At 40.6% G+C, this 17080-nt stretch overlaps 2 protein-coding genes across 15 annotated transcripts in view; both read right to left on the minus strand.

Moving 5' to 3' along the window:
- Positions 1-3527, minus strand: part of LOC102213110 (calcium-activated potassium channel subunit alpha-1) — a 98734-nt gene extending 95207 nt beyond the window's left edge. For 13 of the 14 annotated variants that reach the window (XM_005736410.2, XM_005736403.2, XM_013911682.1 and 10 more), the window contains exon 1: positions 2586-3527. In XM_005736410.2, coding sequence (XP_005736467.1) covers positions 2586-2819 — 234 coding nt within the window. In that variant the 5' untranslated portion in view covers positions 2820-3527. The remainder of the gene's footprint in view (positions 1-2585) is intronic. The other variant, XM_005736402.2, reaches the window with a different exon arrangement.
- Positions 3528-4203: 676 nt separating this feature from the next.
- The window catches only part of LOC102195787 (disks large homolog 5-like), a 32275-nt gene continuing 19398 nt past the window's right edge, over positions 4204-17080 (minus strand). Inside the window, exons 12-30 of the mRNA XM_013911657.1 lie at positions 16981-17073; positions 15711-16667; positions 15452-15575; positions 15096-15240; positions 13980-14101; positions 13337-13417; positions 13101-13260; positions 11775-11937; positions 11560-11693; positions 11106-11270; positions 10805-10988; positions 10409-10557; positions 9936-10106; positions 9604-9800; positions 8614-8757; positions 8309-8436; positions 7802-7911; positions 5917-6026; positions 4204-5094 (exon numbers count right to left, since the gene is read on the minus strand). Of these exons, the coding sequence (XP_013767111.1) occupies positions 4991-5094; positions 5917-6026; positions 7802-7911; positions 8309-8436; positions 8614-8757; positions 9604-9800; positions 9936-10106; positions 10409-10557; positions 10805-10988; positions 11106-11270; positions 11560-11693; positions 11775-11937; positions 13101-13260; positions 13337-13417; positions 13980-14101; positions 15096-15240; positions 15452-15575; positions 15711-16667; positions 16981-17073 (3441 nt within the window). The 3' untranslated portion in view covers positions 4204-4990. The remainder of the gene's footprint in view (positions 5095-5916; positions 6027-7801; positions 7912-8308; positions 8437-8613; positions 8758-9603; positions 9801-9935; positions 10107-10408; positions 10558-10804; positions 10989-11105; positions 11271-11559; positions 11694-11774; positions 11938-13100; positions 13261-13336; positions 13418-13979; positions 14102-15095; positions 15241-15451; positions 15576-15710; positions 16668-16980; positions 17074-17080) is intronic.

Consider the following 17080-nt stretch of genomic DNA (forward strand, 5'->3'; position numbering starts at 1 on the left):
TTATTGTCCAATAAAACATTATCACTGAACACTAGTCAGTTCATGGATAAGTGGAGATGTGGTCTCTCAAAACTCACGCAAGCTAATAAAGAAGTGTGCGCAAGTTTCACAAAGTCTGCACCATGACGGAGGAGCTGCCACAACTTGTCATCCTCCCATTGTGAGTACAGTGCCATTTACAATGAAAGCAATGTCTTCCTCTTTCCTAGACGGATAATAGCAGCCATTCATCAGAACCTCGCAAATGACGTGTTTCATCGATTTCCATCAGTCTGGGAGAACAGAGCCACAGAGATGGAGGCTCAGAGACATAAGAGCTGTCAGATCAGAGCAGAGTTGGGCAGTGAAAGCCCCACAGAGGGGAAAACAAAGTTTAAAAAAAAATCAGAATAGAAGGAAACAGATTATCAACTCCCATCTATGAACAATGCACTTAACGCTCCATGTTTGGGCTGCTAATGACATGCACAGACTGGGAGGGGGTGGGGAGGTGTTCCTCCAACACAACCTGCCACATCTCACAGCCACTGCATAACAGAGATTTACTCTTCTAATGAAATCCTTTGCTTGCCAGTTGCTTAGCAACAAAAGTACTGATTCATATGGCACATACGGTATGCGCCTGACACTGCATTTCTGACACTTTGGAGGAAGGTTGCTTCTTGGATGAGGAAGAGAGGGTGAGAAGAAAACAGGGCAGGAGTTATGAAATGAATGCCAGGAGAGCAAAAGGCAGAGAGGGAGAGATTGGAAGTGAAAGGATGACCCGTCTCTGGCTGACTCCCACAGAGTAGCACAACAGGTTGGTGGAGCTCAGCAGCTCCACAAAAACACACAAAAAGACCTGACTGCTCTCTTATATGCGCACATAAACAGTGTTCAGCTGTGGACCCTGAAACAAAAAACCTCGGCATGATCCGTTTTCAGGAAAGCATTTCTGTTCCAATTTTCTACATCTATAAATAAATCTTGGCCAAAAACCAAACCAAACAAACGGATCCTCTTAAATATTAGTCGGAAAAATGTGTCGGTCTTTCAGGTTTATTCATTTATGAAGCAAAAACCTGAAATATTTGTAAGTTGTCCCTTTGTATCATGACAACTAATACAGCTGAATTCTTGGTAGTTAATATTTGGGTGCTGGGAAGATGTATTTTCTGTATTTTAAAGAAAGAAGATACATCGACATATTAAATAACCCATGACTCTAATTGTTATGTGCAGCCTTAATTGTAAGCAGCTTCAACCCAACCATGGAAATGATACAGACGTCTCCCTTCAAAAGGTCAGCACCACCCTACATGCAGCCTTTAGCGATTCTCTTCCACCCTGACTGCCTGTCTGAGAAATGAATGCACATGCATTAAGACAAACTGCTCCATCTCTTGCACTTTTATCAGCTAGTCCATCTTTGTCCTTAAGCATATGCGTAATGGCGGAAACTCTAAAATGAGACTTTATGGAAAAACACAACAGAAAGATTTTTTATTTTTCTAACACACAACTGCAGACGGCCTGGCGCAGATGATGTCATTACTGTGAGGCCGAAAATGTAGTAGCAGTTGAATTAAATACTACTGCTGCTGCTGTCTCTGGAGATTACACAAAGACACGCATGAACATATCTGACCCATGTAGCAGCCCCTGATAGCTCCACGTGTCCTCAACAGGTTAGAGTATTCCAGACTTTATGAAATACACTTGACAAACTGGACGGCATGTTCAGCTGAACAGTTTCAGAAAGAAAATGATGCCGACTTCAGATTATGTTGACAAGAACTCAAAAGGGGGGAACCTAAGCTAAGTTGCTGTTTACAGAAGATTAAAAATCCCTTGTCCTCAATAAAATGCAGCTGGATGGATTTTTGTTTGTAAAAATAAGATTCAGCAGCACATTTTGCCTCTGCTACTCTGTTTGTTCTGTAAATTATCCAGTGAGAAATTCTTCAACAGAATGTAGCTCCAATCCAAAATGTCCTGCGCTTGAGGCCGGTGGATTATCCACATTAAGCGGGACATGATATCTGGAAACACCAGGTTTTAGTTTTGCCCCCCCCTATTTTTAGCAGCACAATTTAACTTCCACTAACCTTCAATGTATGACCACAAGCATTGGTTGTACATTGTACAAATGTCAAACTATCTTCATAATATTCCCTCAAATTATTTTCTAATTGTGTGGGAATTAAGCTCCTCAACATGTTAAATTCATATGATAGTTAAGCTTTTTACAATACTTGTAGGTTACTTGTGCGCTGGATCACCTTCAAATCAACTAAGAACAAACTGAATGCGGTGCACCAACAAGTGTCAGCTGTAGCTCCAACTGCAAACCTGCTGTTAACGAGGACCAACTTTCCTCGTTAACAGCCTACAGTCCAAGATCAAAGAGGTTTTATTATAACAGGTTCGCATTGTATGTGACATTAAGCCAAGAATAGCAGAGTTCATTATTCAGAGTCATGCACTTTGATTGGACCTACTACAGATTTAATTACAAGCCCAAATCAAACTGGCTGCTACACAAAAACCCCTCTATGATGATTTCATGGAGGAGTGCTGCGTTATGAAATGAGCTGGCGTACCTTCTTTTTGGCGTTACAGTGGCAGCATACGGTCCACAGGTATTTGAGAGTTCTCCACAGCAGGATTATGAAGAGACCCCCAAAGAAAGTGACCATGGAAGAGGCGAGGAAAGCCCACCACATCCGCTGGCCGTTGTTATCACAGGGCACATCTGGTGAGAACGGGATAATCACATTCATCTTGGATATGTGGATGGATGGGTCCGGGTTGAATCTCTCCCTGTTTTTCGGCATTACCGACTTCTGGTCACCTGCCAGCCCCTAAAAACAAACAATCAACTCAACTGGGATTCAGGGCCTTTGGGGAGCTCCAGCAAGCGCCCCCTGATGCCACAACGGCTCAGGCATGTTCAGCCAACCACCTTCCGCTCCTCTTCATCTCATCTGGCTTCACTCTAAGCAAAGATGTAAAAGTTAAAGTCCACAAGAGCCACACTCGCAATTAAAAAAAAAAAAAAAAACAACCCCAAAAAACCCCCCAAACTTCTTTTGAAATTAAGATCTCAGTCGTGCGCCTCACGACGCGTGTTCGTTGCCGGGATTGCGCGTCATCCGTTAGACGTTTGCGTAAAAATCAAATTTCTTGTTCAAACTCCTCAAAACTCACGGTTTTCTCACAGATCCGATGGATGAAACTGCAGCGGCGTTATGATAACACTGAAGAGGCGTGCTGTCGTCGCCAGTCGATTCACTCACTCCCCCACCTTGTTTTTTTTACAGCGTAGCCTTCAGCAGGTCCGCTACTTGAGCTCAGCACCGCGCACTGTTGAATGCAGTCCTCGCGTCAAAGGCCGCAGTTTGTCGTTTCCTTTACGGATATATCGTTTGGGTTGGGAAAAAAAATGACCGTTTTATTCTTGTACGCAATTCTCGTTCTCCGACTCCCTCCGTCACATCCATTTGTTGGAAGATGGCATCGCAGATTTACAGGTAGCGGGGGAGGAGCCATCAATAGCAGACGTCGATGCTTATCTTGATGTCTGGTTATTTATAGTGACCGCTTCATCAATTTTTGATGGTTGTAACTTTATGGTTAGAGCCACCGTGCTTTTAAACCCTTAATTTTGTACGGACGTTTTAGTTTTGTACATTAGATCTATGTTCCTAAACTATAATCAAATTTCAAACTGTATTTCCATAATAAGGTGGGGCAAACTGACGAAAATGAAATTCTCTTATTGGTGTCCTGTATCTTTATATGGAGCTTTAACATCAATCTAAGGCTGTCTGGAGCCTTTAAACGAGAAAACGTTTTCTCCAGCAGTGATGGAAATACGGGTTTAAAAAACACATTGCAGCAGAGAATACACCATACATTTTCATTGTTTCCACGCCACCACGCATTAAAGGCTTAGAAAACCCAAAATGTAAAAAGTTTCCAAATATTGGAATAAGAGTATTTATATAGGCAGTTATAAAACATGGTAAGGAAAAGTACTAAACAGGACATCTTGTTTTCTCTCGTCTAGTGGTAAATTACTCCCCCTCGAGGACAAACTGTGCACTGATTGAGGTCCAACTTGAGTCCAGTTTTTCTTGATAAATAACCAGCCCGCTATTTGTGAGCTGATGTTAGCATTCAGATGTGCAAAGAAAACACAGACAACTTGCACTCCATTAATTGAATGTTTAATATTTTATAGAAACAATAACCTTCATTTGGAGAAAGCCTGATGTAAAGTGTTTTATCTGACATCCAGATGAAATGCTCTCAACGTGATTGACGTGAAAATTCAAGGAGGAACACGTACATGTGTTTAGCCAACAGATGAAAAAAAAAAATCCCTTCTTAAATTTAAAAACAAAAAAAATTAAAAAATAAAAATCCACCTGACAAAGAATATTGGCAGAAACTAAGCAAACCTGCTGCGTGATTTACAAGGAAAACTGCAGTGTTAATAAGTGTGATGTATTAAATATATTTAGCTTGGCACAATATTATATGAGAGCAGTGAAATGATCCAAATAAAGACTGACATAATGTGAAGGAAGCAATTTCTCCTCTATAAATAAGAACATTATTCACTAGAGAGCTACAGTTGTATAACAAAGGATCATAACCAACATCTTTGACTTGATTAGATAAATTAAATGGCAAGAGAAGACATAAATATCAAGGAGGGAACACAGTGGTCCATCTTCAGTTTGGAGTTGATGCAGAGTCCCTGTGGTCTGACAATTCAAGGGATTAAAGGAGTGCTACTGAATATGAGGGAATACACAATTCAAGTATTGAAGACTAGTGTAAACAAGTCTCTGTACTACATAATTACTGTAGTAGGAATATTGCAAATCATGTGTGCTGATATTGCTGTAACCATCGAGTCGGCTGTGAACTGCTGGATTTGAACATCTTCGCTACATCCTGGAATCTTTCTGGGTGACATGAACAAGGGGAGATACTTTTACAGGGCTCCATCTGGAATCCACAGTACTTTACTCTGTTCCTGCTCCACGATGGTCATGATCTGAGTGCAAATGTAGGAGACGCTGCCTCCCTGGACAATACCTGCAATACAGTTGGGAGGAGGGTGGTATTTTTGTGGTTAACACATCCCATTGAAAGTTCTTTCATTTTTTCCCCATTCAGTCACTCAGCTCCCAGACCAATGTGATTTTTTCTTGTTTTTGCATAATCCAAGCACTACTCATTTTCAATTATATCAAGCATGTAATGAGACTAATGTTGACACCAACCAACAGGACTGTGGAAATAAAAGACTTACAGTTGTAAACTGTGAAGACAAACTGGTATAAGCTGTCTATCAACAGATACTTTTAATGAAAGTGCTGATAAATATAATCACAAACGTGGCATGTGTGCAGAAGTTGGCCGGCCAACTCTCCCTAATAGATGGGATCAGTTGTGGTATGTGTTCATTGCAAAAGCCCTTGTGTACAAGTCGCCTCCTTTTCTAGTCATTAATCAGGCAGACAGTTGGGTGTCAGACTGTCTGCTGCTCCAGATACCAGAACTTTAACTCTTCTTAAAGAACACACATACAGTGCTCCCAATACCTCCTCTTTAAGACTAAACTCTAAATAACATGAAATAAATACAGTTAAAAACAAATCTCAGAGACTATCACCAAAAATTTTGGACATACAGCGATAAATGCCATTAAACAGTTTGTGTCTGATTATTGATGAACTGACTTTTAAGCCCAAGGTGAAAAAATGGTTACAAAAATACACCTTTCTTTGTAAACTGGGATTCAGTTTGCAGTTACACATTTCTGTGTACTGTAGGTGTGGTTAAGGTTACAATAATTAGAATTATAATGCCTGTATACAAATTAACATCGAGTGAACATAAGCCTATCCCACCAACCTGTGAAGAAGCGGCTGTAGTCCTGCTCTATTTTCTGCGCTGCCTCAAACTGCTCCCTGGAATGTTTCTGAGACAGTTTATCCCGCAGGTACAAAGGGTCCTTCTGCTCTCTGAGGAAACATCAGCCCTGTCAGCCTGCTACAAAACCTCATTTCAAACACTCAAAGTGTCAGATTCTTGATGTCAACAAAACAGTCACAATTTCCATATTTTGTATTACTAAAAATCTGCAGACATGTTTATAACAGTAATAATAGTGTGTGGATATTTTAATACATCTTGAACATTGCTAAATACAAATTTAGAGTGAATTTCTTTTATACAAAAATGTGAATACATTTATCCCAATTCAACTGCATATAAATTATTCATGTTTCTGGGCTGCTACTGCCAACATTAACTTAAATGAAAACCATTTTCCTGGAAATTCTACTGGCAGTAATAGACAAGAAAGTCTTTTTGGATAAATCAGCAAAGTTAACAAGGATCAACTACCCTTATTAGCATTTTATCGAAATAAAATAAAAAAATACTCAGATGTTGACTAAAGTAACTATAGATGCAATTTAAAGGAGATTTCTACTAGTTTTTACAGCAAAACTTCTCATTTCTGCCAAGAAATCTAACAGCTTAGCTTCAATGAAATCTCCCTACTTTAAACCCATCCATCCCACTCAGTACCCATGACCGCACAAAGCCTTGAGAATTCATGTGTTTACCAGTCTTCATCTTTTACCTCTGACTTAACCTAGAATACCACTGTCTCTCTCCTTTCACTCATTATGCAGTCAACATTTTGGTCTGCTGATGCTTCTCAGAGGATAGAAACCCATGAAAAACCTTGGGCTCCTGTCAGTTGCTGCAGCAGGCAGTGGGAGGTGTGTTTTTGTGTACATGGAAGCTGAGGCCGGCAGGGCATCGTGTGTTTTTAGCCACCCACACCACGAAGCGGAGCCACAGGCCTCGTGAGCCCCTCCCAGGACAGCTGGCACTCAGCTGATGACAGCGAAGGCTTAGCAGGAATCAATCTGAACCATGTTTGCCTGCTGCACCGTTTCATAGATTTATGGACGCGTGTGTGTACGTGCGTGGTGGAAAAAGCCTGTTCCTGCCCGACCCGAGTTTGCCCTGATTTGCATGCGTTTGTGTGCGCATGTGCATGAAGCACCATGCCGAAGGTTCAGCAGATTTAATCTTCCCACGGATTACAAATGAAAAAGCAGAGGATCTGTGAGCCATCACCATCAGTCGATGAAAACAGGTGGTGGAAGAGAGCACGTCGTGTCTTCGCAACTAATGATGCTGATCAAATTTTGGTTGATCAATTCGTTTTGTTATTGATGGAGGGCAAATGTGATTATAAAACCAGCAAGACTTCTGCGGATGCCAATTTCCCAAGCAACTGTCTCAAGCCAGATAAAATTAAGCATAATCAGGAATAATCAGTCCTTCAAGCGAGAATGGCTTTAAAATGGGGGAACTTTAAGTAATCTTTAAATAATTCTTTATGACCTGACATTTTTAGATTACATATTGATTTAATGCCCAAGTAGTTATTTGCAAAATAGAAACAGATTATTGGTTTAGTTCAGAATATACGGATGAGTTTTGTTCATGAATGTGGCTTTATTTGAAAATGCTATGGCCCACATTTTCCCCTTTCTTCTCAGAAACAGCCTCTAGAGGCAAAAGCTCTGGCAAGAGTTGCCTCTGTATGTTGCCTCCAGAGGCAACATACAGAGTTCTCTCTGTATGTTGTTCAAGGTTTGGAGCTTGACAAATAACTGGGTAAACCACAACACAAAGCATGCTCAACGTGTCTGACAGGTAGAAATAAAAAAAAAAAAACAATTTTAAAAGTCAAAGCAGGCATGAAATTACTCACTTTATCTGCTTGGCATTTTTGTAGCGGATGAATATGATGATTGGGTAGATGTGAACCATGTGAAGACGTTCAATGGCGTGAGGGGCAATGTCAAGTAAGCAGTGACAGTCCTATGAGAGAAGACAACATGAGAAATGGGAGATTTTTCAAAAAGAAGAAAAAAAAAAAAAAACACCACTGCAGAAAATATTTATTTTCACGCTCTGTGTGTTTAAAGACTTCTAGCAGTTTATGGGATATCAACAACATCATAAATGTCAACATAAAAAAAAATAAAGGTTCTTTGAAAATATGTAGCCAATCAAGTTATTTTAATCAGTTTGGAAGTTTGGCTGTATTGCATTATTTGGAATGCAGCTGAAATTCCTCTGAAGATTGTAAGAAAAGTTGGAAAGACAGCAGTGCATAAACTTCAAGATACAACTGCTATTGGTGCAGGGTCATAAATGTGTCATTTCTGGACAAGCAAATCAATAATAATGCAGATTAAGGTCATTTTAAATTTACCTTTTCTGTGATTTCTTTTATTGAGGCGACTGTTGTCACGTCAAAATGCCCACTCCTCCGTTTGTAATCAATGAACACACAATCCTTTACTCCACGCTCTATTGCCTGCTGAGATGCCTTCATAATTTCTAAAAGTAAAGAAAAAAAAAAACAGCAACATTTTTTATTTTAATATACACGTCAAGTTCTCTGATCTTTGAGTTTCATGTTAGGTAGCTCTCAGTGAAATCGCCCTTGCGCAATAACACAAGTTTGATGGACACACACATCCTTCATGTATAAATTCACACAAATCAGAAGCTCACCAGGCAAACAGCGACAGAACTTGGTAGGAGCCTCCTTCTCCAACATGTCCTTACAGGCCTCCACTAATGGACCCAAGATCAGCACTGGACGAGGCGAAGAGTACTCCACCTTCTGAACCCGCTGGTACATGAGGCTCACGCCGTCTGTGCAGGGAATAAACCAAAGCAATTTATTCCAAAGGCATAACAGGAGAGAGACACTGCCGCTCATTTTAACCGTGGTTTCTGTGTTATGTGAAAGCTTCAGTTTCTTTCAAGAAAAATCCAGCTATATAAACACATCTTCATGCCTGAGATCTGCCTCACAAATCATCACGTAAGGTTAATAGGGACATTCAAAGTAGCAGCTTCTATCTAGTATCAAGCCTAAAGAATAAAATCTGAACTTTTCAAACTTGAGAGCATTATTAAGTCTTAGAGATTAGGCTTAATTGGGAAAAGGCTTTCATTAAAAAAAAATAAATGTATGAACTTTTCTTTAAACACTTAAAAGGCAACTATTTTAAACACCAAAGACTAAAATTTATTTGGTAAAACTGTGGTGTCTGTGATGAAATGTAATTATGTTTGTTGCACCTCCAGATGCAGCTGTGTGAAGTCTGATAAATTGACTGAAGTCAAGACTATATCCAGTAAATTAAATCTTGGATGCTTAGAAAGTGAGCAAGCCTCTGCAGCGTGCTCCACATTCAAACCTCTGACAAATCTGCCTGTGGTTGAACAGATTTGTGGGTAATTTTAGGTCCAACTCTTGTGAAGGAATGTGTGAAATACAATAATCAGATTCTGCTGTATTCACTGTGAACTTTTTGATTTCAAACAGTCCTTTGTAAGTTTAACAATGTGACGACAGTATAATGCAATGCTGGTGAAGTAAGCGCTCAAGAAAATCCAAATATGTGCTTATTCCAGAATCAACCTTTCTTATACAATTATGTCTTTTTTTGTGCATTTTTAAAATAAAGTTGTGTTTAGAAGAGGGTTTCTCACCCTCTGTGATGGGTAAAGAATCTGTGCTAATGGCGTCCAAAGCCGTCATGTCCTTTCCATCCTTGGATCCACTCCGTTTGTGCTTTAGCCTCCGGCGAAAGAATGACCTCCGAGCAGCAGCAGACAGCGTCCTGCTAGTGCCGTTTTCATCCTTCATATCAGCCATGCTGTGCCTTCTGTAGAATTCCTGGTCCATCCTTATGGAGATAATATTTCAATCCATATCAACATGCTATCAAACTAATGTTCTTTAACATTAAAGTTTGATGAATGTAGAATTTCTCAACAGATTTTCTAAATCAGAAAACCACAAATTCTTACACTGTACTTACATGTATTTACTTGGAATCTGTCCTTTCTCTAGTTTCTGTGCACTCTCATCAAGCTGCCAGGCCATCCAGAAGCCAAAATTACCATTTGGTAGTGTGTCTTCAACATAAAGGATGTCATCTTTCTTAAAGCTTAGCTCCTGCTCCATTTCTGCCACTCTCTCATAAAGTGCTCTGCCAAATATGAATAAAGTAGTTGGGGAAGATGTCAATGGCATGATAAACAAAACTTTGCAGACTATAATGGAAAAACAAGTCTTACAAGCTATACTCTACAAGCTTCAACGAGTTATTGACCTGACACACAAATCACCAAAACATGTCTGTTCTGTTAGCTCAATGTTCCCAAACTTTACTGCCCATTTCCCGGTGGTTAGGTTCCATTTTGGATTTTGTTTAACATAAAATTAAAAAGGCACAATATTCATGTCATCTCAGCAGTTTAATTTCAGTGGCCTGATAAATATTCAGGGTACCTTATGAAAAATCCATCTCTGGGACTCTCTCTTACTGCATCAAGGTTGTCTGCATAGTTCTGGACCTTGAAGGTGATCGTTTCAGCTGGTTTCAACAATTCCAGGTAAGCATCTTCTTTAGTTTTGTTCTTCATGCTGACACCATTGTACTGTTTAAAAAACAAACAAATAAATTAAAACTATAAAGACAATCATCTATAAGACAGAAAGCAGTCAGATTCTATGTCTAAACCTGCTTTAATGTGCTTTTCTTCTAGCCTCAGAGCATTATAATACAGGTACACAAATCACACAATTATGTCCAGTATTGTTTTCACTACAGCTACTGCAACTTACTTTTTATTGAACACATGACAACTTTGGTGCATCACAAATATTGACAAATATGAAAGATACCTCCAGCATCAAATCTCCAGGCAGTAAACCATCAGGACCCCTAGCAGGGCTGTCATCATCTAAACTCTCCACAAAGATGCCATAAAGGTTCCCTCCACAGATCTGAACTCCCAGCTCCACGTGGATCCTCTTCAGCCTCACCAACCGATACTCTGGAACCCTGCGTGGATTTGAACCAGGAAGCCTGAAAGAAAAATACATTTTAAGAAGTTCGACCAGTAGATTCAAAGTCTATTTTAAAGGGCTGTATTAAAACACCATATCAACCCAGCGAACATAAAAGCAGATATAAAGCTACTACCTGGAGGAGATGTGTGGACTAGTGGCAGGAGTCGTTTGTTTGGATGCAGGAGTAATCGTGCCTTCATCCTGCTCACTCAGTAAATCTACAGTGGAGTGATTCTCCGGTGTGGTGGCTCCGCTGTCATGGGGTGACGGCTGGTTGCTGATGGATTCCATCCGAGAACTAAAAAGATGAGAAACAAAGTCAGAATCTTTTCTAATCATTTAATATTTTACCCTAAAGTCCAAATAACTGTTTTTTAGAGAATACACTTTAGGGTTTGTTTACTGTAATAGCACATGCGTGCCATCTCCTTTTTAGTGTTAATATTTGTTAATCATAATTACATAACCCATTTCTTATTCCTGTGCTACAGTATGAAGTCTTTACAATTGTGTACTCATGCGTTTGCTTTGCACATACTGTACTTTATACAGAAAAGGGCACTGCTAAGCTCTCGTCTCCCTCTTACCCTGAATGAGAGTGATTCCCCAGCTGAAACATGTGTGGATTATACTGAGCCAAAATGGTGACCGTGTCACATTGCTGCCCAATCACCAGCCGTGCCTGCTGCTCATTGGCATTGCGAAGGTTGATTCCATTAAACTGGAAACAGAAGGGATTCATTAGAGGCAGAAAAAAAAAAAAAAGATAAATCATGGATATGCAGTAAAGTAGCTAATGTACCTCAAGAAGTTGATCTCCGTACTCTAATCGAGCTTGATGAGCAATGCTACCTGCTGTCACTTTGGACACAAACACTCCGCCATTCTCTCCACTCACAATGGAGATACCAAGCGGTTCTGCTCCCTTCTGTACCGTCACATTTCGTGGCTCCCCCAGGTATGGCCTTCAGGGGGAAAAAGAACATTTGTGTTTTGACATCTTATAGAAAAGTTGCAAGCATGCAACTTTGGGGAAGAAAAAAAAAAAAAAAAAAAAAATTAGAATAAGCTCTTCCCTTCAATCTAATGTTTTCCTACACAATATGAGTCTGCATGCTATCATGCATGTCATGTATGCAAATAATCACCAAATCATGTGACATTTTTCACACAAATGTGTATTGTTCAAACAATAATATGCACGTACCAGCCACAACATTAAAAACCCCTTGCAGGTAAAGTAAATAACAGTAATCACGATCCTGGTATGTGGCTCATACCACCCACAAAAACAGCAGCACCATATGAAGGCAATGACAGTCCCCAACTGGACAATGTCAGGGCCTCCAACCTCTCAAAATCCCAATCTGATCAAGCATCTGATGCTTGAGCCTGTAGCCTCATGTCTGACAATACCAGACACGCTCAAAGGTCCAAGCTGTTTTTGTAGCACACTGTACCAAGAACAAGGTTTTAATGTTGTGGCTGATGTGCCAAGCGTGCATTTTCAAATCCCACTTCATGTCATGCAATCATACAACATTTAACAGCATTCTGAATAAATAATGAGCAGAGAAGATGACGACCTAAGGATACACATCCATTTCATTACTGCCATTATTAAACATTCAAAAGAATCTAGCACCGCTGCTGCAAAGTGAGTCTAGACTGTAACATTTATATATGCAGAGTGTAGGCAGAATGATAAGATCTGTGCTCCAACAGTCCTGCAGACAGTGCTTATACTGTATGTGCTACCAGCACAAGACAAACCTCAAGCTTCTTAAAGAGAAGAACTTGGGCTTAATTCCAAGTGGAGGTCTAACAGAGGAAGTGCAGTAAGAGACAAATCTGAGAAGCAGAATGACAGGGAAAAAATAAAAACAGACAAAGACAGAAAGATTTCAAGTTACAAGGCTCAGCAGCAGAGAAGAAAGTCAAGATAATCAAATGATAGATTGTGGTGACAGTGTTGGATGGAGGCTTGAGGCTTTGTTTACTGCTTTGCAAGCATTTAATCACAATGAACCAGACAAAAAGTACAGACAAATGGTGGAAAACATGTCTTGTGGTGCTGAATTATGGTGGGATAAAGATTCGGACAATGACGAGGATTCGGTTGGCCTACCCATCCTTTCGCCTGTCACCAATTGAAGCAGGGCTGACTGATATCCTAGGTTGGGTGGAAATGGAGCTCTGCGATTGGCTGCTAGTGAAAGACGACGTGTCCAGGTTGACAGGGGACATTGGAGGTGTTGGGCTGCTACCCTCCGAATGTGTAAGCGAGCCTGGAGTGACAGAGGATATTAAAAAATTGAAGTAACATTTGGTACCAGTAGATGTTGCTCCCAGTCTGAACAGTACCTTTGTCAGATCCAGTGGCGCGAGGATAACGAATTGGAGGGATCTTAATCCGTTCTGCTCTAAATTGAGTACCAGAGGTGCCTAAGAGAAAAAAACAAAACAAAAAAAAAAAAAAAAAAAAAAAAAAAAAAAAAAAAAACACAGGAAATTTATTAAAAGGGTCAGTTGACCCATAATGGAAAAAAAAGAAAACAAGAAACATTTTCTCACACAACTGAGGGTATCCAACCATGTTGATATGGGAATTCCCCAGGAAATATATGAACAACTGTGATAAGCCCTTTTCCCCGACACTGCTAATCTAAATATTTACCACAGAGCAAATGTTTGAAGTAGCCAGTTAATCACCATCGTCTCCTGAGCCAATTAAACTGCTACAAGACTTTCTAACTCATTACAGGAGAGTTGCATTTAAAACTGACATTTCATAAATATGAGTTTAAGAGTAAAATTAAAGTTAAATGATTTTGTGTCACAGAAGTCCGTGTTTGCCAACAATGCAACTCGACGCCAGTTAGGTGTTTTGCTAGCAGTGATAAATAGTGGGCTAAATAAGTGCGGACTGAATTAAGAAAAATGTAAACAACATTATTCACATTTTAAACATGTCGTGATTACCATAAAACTAGGGCACCATACATACTCATTCTGTTGCTGCAGGGCAAGGAGTTAGTACTGTGTGGTGGTTGGCTGCAGCTCCGCTCAGTCGGGTTTCCAGTGCGCTTGTGGCTGAGGTCCAGACTGAGGCGACCTTGATGCTGGGGGCTAAGAGTAGAGGGGGGGGGGGGGGGGGGGGAAAAAAAAAAGGCCTGCGTAAGTCCCCCGGCAGTCAATTATTCAACCCAGGGCAAGATATAATTTGCTACATGCCATCTGTCCATGAGATCTGGGGCAGGATACACAGTTGTTTCGCTGCTATAAATACACCATTCAGGATTTAGCAAATCTGTGGTTAAAATGAAAAACAATACTACTAGAACTAATGTCTACTTTGCAGTAAGCATCAAAATAAACTGTTAAATCAATCTATCTATATAAAAAACAACATCTGAAATTGTCTTTTATTTCTAACTAATGCACCAAAAACCAGAAGTATGCAGAATACAATCACAGCAAAAAAAGAATACAGAATAATTATTAATTAATCTCTCTCTCTGCTTCAAAAGAGACAGTCTCACAGTTGAGATAAAATATCAGTTTTCTAACAGATATAGATATTTCAAGATGTCATAACAAGGAAAAAAGTAAACTTAAAAAGCATTTGGAGAACACTTTTCTCCAACGAGGCCGATGACCTAGCTCAGAATTTCTTAACGACGTGACCTGGTTCTGTCCCAAAATCTGGTGGCTTTCTTTGTCCCTGCTCCACATTTCCACCAAGTTGTATTTGACTAGTTGCTGCATTATCTGTCTAACAGACAAAAACAGCACTGAAGATACTCTACCTGTCGAATAATTCAATTAATCATGGGTGAACTCTATTAAGTCAATTCAAAGACCTGGAATTGAGAGTTCTGTTTCACCGACAAATTGTAGTGGTTTAGTCGACTCAGCTACCTTCTTCCTATTAAATGTCTGCAGTGAATGAGGTGTGATTGAAACAGAAAATTTTACTTGACACTAAATGCAAAATAAGTATACTCATTAATTCATATATTCACATGGCAAAATGACAAGATTTATTTTTAGGATTCACAACAGTAAAAAGGCTCGTGAAGAAGAGTTGGACTCGTGCATGTCGAAAAGACTGACAGAACACCTTGTGTGTGTATGAGGATGACTGCTCGAGCTGGGAGCTGGAGGAGGGTTGTTGGCCTGGACCTCATGGCTCCAGGCTGTGTAGACAGGGTTCCTCATGACAGCCGTCACAGCAGGGCAAGGGGCAAAACTTCGTTGTGCAGGGTCTGGAGGACAAATAGTGGGATTAGACATCAACAAGTAGTAGTTATGTGACACTTCCATCCTATAAATATCAAGCCTTTATTAGTTCAATAGAAAAAACCCCAACAAATCGAAATCAACTTTCTATTTTTATTATTAGTGATCCATGCAGTGTTTGGAAATGTGAAAAAAAAGGAAAAAAAGTGAACACATTAAGCTGTTCCCATAACTTACGTGATGCAATGCTACTGTAGCTTTTGGGTGCATATTGTACGCTGTACCGATTGGTTCGTATAGGAGAGAAACGTAACAAGTCCACTGGCTCTGGGGAGTGTTCATCGTTAGAGAAACTCTGTACCTGCAAGGAGCAAACGTACAGCTTGTAAGCCTTTTAATTTCTGAGGAAATAAGGGACACAAAATAACACAAACCATAGCATCTATAAGATGTCAAATAGTAAATTCCTCAACATGTTCTTTAAATACTCAGTTACCTGAATGGGAACAGGAATGTGCAATGGAGTCACATTTCGACGTAGTGCTGGTGCTGATTTTGGCCGGTATCTCTTTTTTCCTTGCACTTCAGTCCTGTACCGGTTCTCCTCCTCTTCTTCCTCCTCAGCAGGTTTCTTGGAGCTGCCCTTGGCCTCTCCTGGAGGGCCATCATTGAAATAGCATTGGTTTCCCACCTCTCCCTTGTCCTTAGGATTCGTAGCTTGGGCAGGGGATGCTGGTGGTGTGCCGGTGGTAATGGTGGAGTCCGACGCGGAGCTGTTCTGCTGCCGATGCTTGAACCTAAACGAGTCGCTCCTTGCTGGTGGGGTGGGGGGTGTCTGAGCAGATTCAGACACTGAGCTCTGCGGTGAGTGAGACAGGGACATGTAGTCCAGTTTTTGGGCTGCATCAGGTCTCCTGAAAGCATTCATGTCAAAAATAGACTTCCTCTGTTTGGGCTTCTTATAGATGGACAGTTGGGTGTACTCTGAAACAGTTCCCACTATGACTTTAGGCCATGTGCCTCCACTGGGCTTGACTGGCGAGCTCTGCACTCGGTCCACAGCAGCCTGTGGTGAGCTGCAGTCGGACAGAAGAGGGGTGAAGGTAAAAGGCCGATGCTGGAGGTCCTGCCTCCGGTAGCAGAACTCTGGGTGGGGTTCCGAAGGACTATGTGAGGCAGAAAAGGAACGGGAATGCGGGGAACCATTGGAAAAGGGTTTGTGGTGAGAGTGAGTGCTGCCACTGCTGCTATTCAGGGAGTCACCGGTATCCTTGCAGGCTTCCTCCCCTCTGCTGCCAAAGTCACAGCTACAAATGTCAGTTTGTGTGGAACAATTGTGCTTAGAGTTTCTGCAGTTTCTCGTGTGGCCCTCACAGGACTGGAGTCGCGGGTTCTTTTCAGAGTCTCTCAAAGTTTCATATAAACTCTGCCCAGAACAGCTTTGGGGAAAGAACTGTGCAGGAAGAAATGTTGATAAATATACATTAAAATAGTTTAAATGCAATAAATGGCTTCCGATGAAATGGACGATCGCTGACATTTTTAACCAAGAACTTGAGATAGCATTTAAAAATTAAAGATACTGGTAGCAATTAAGGTTTAAGAAGACTTTGCATTGTCTATTAACCCAATGAGCATTTGCACGAAGTAAGCATTGTACAACTAGCATAAAGCCTGACTATTAGAAGGAGTCTATTAGAAGAAACAGCAGTATGTGATGTTACAGTTGTGAGAATCTGTATGTGTTTGGGTTACGGAGTTCTTACCTTCATGAGGGAGAGGCTGAGAGAATTTCGGCAGTTTCTCAGCAGAGACTCACATTCAGAGAGCGACTTGTTATCGAGCGCAATTCCATTGATCTGAGGG

This window comes from Pundamilia nyererei, unplaced genomic scaffold, assembly GCF_000239375.1.
Source record: "Pundamilia nyererei isolate P.nyererei 1_Seehausen unplaced genomic scaffold, PunNye1.0 scaffold00069, whole genome shotgun sequence".
In the NCBI taxonomy this organism is placed as follows: Eukaryota; Metazoa; Chordata; class Actinopteri; order Cichliformes; family Cichlidae; genus Pundamilia; species Pundamilia nyererei.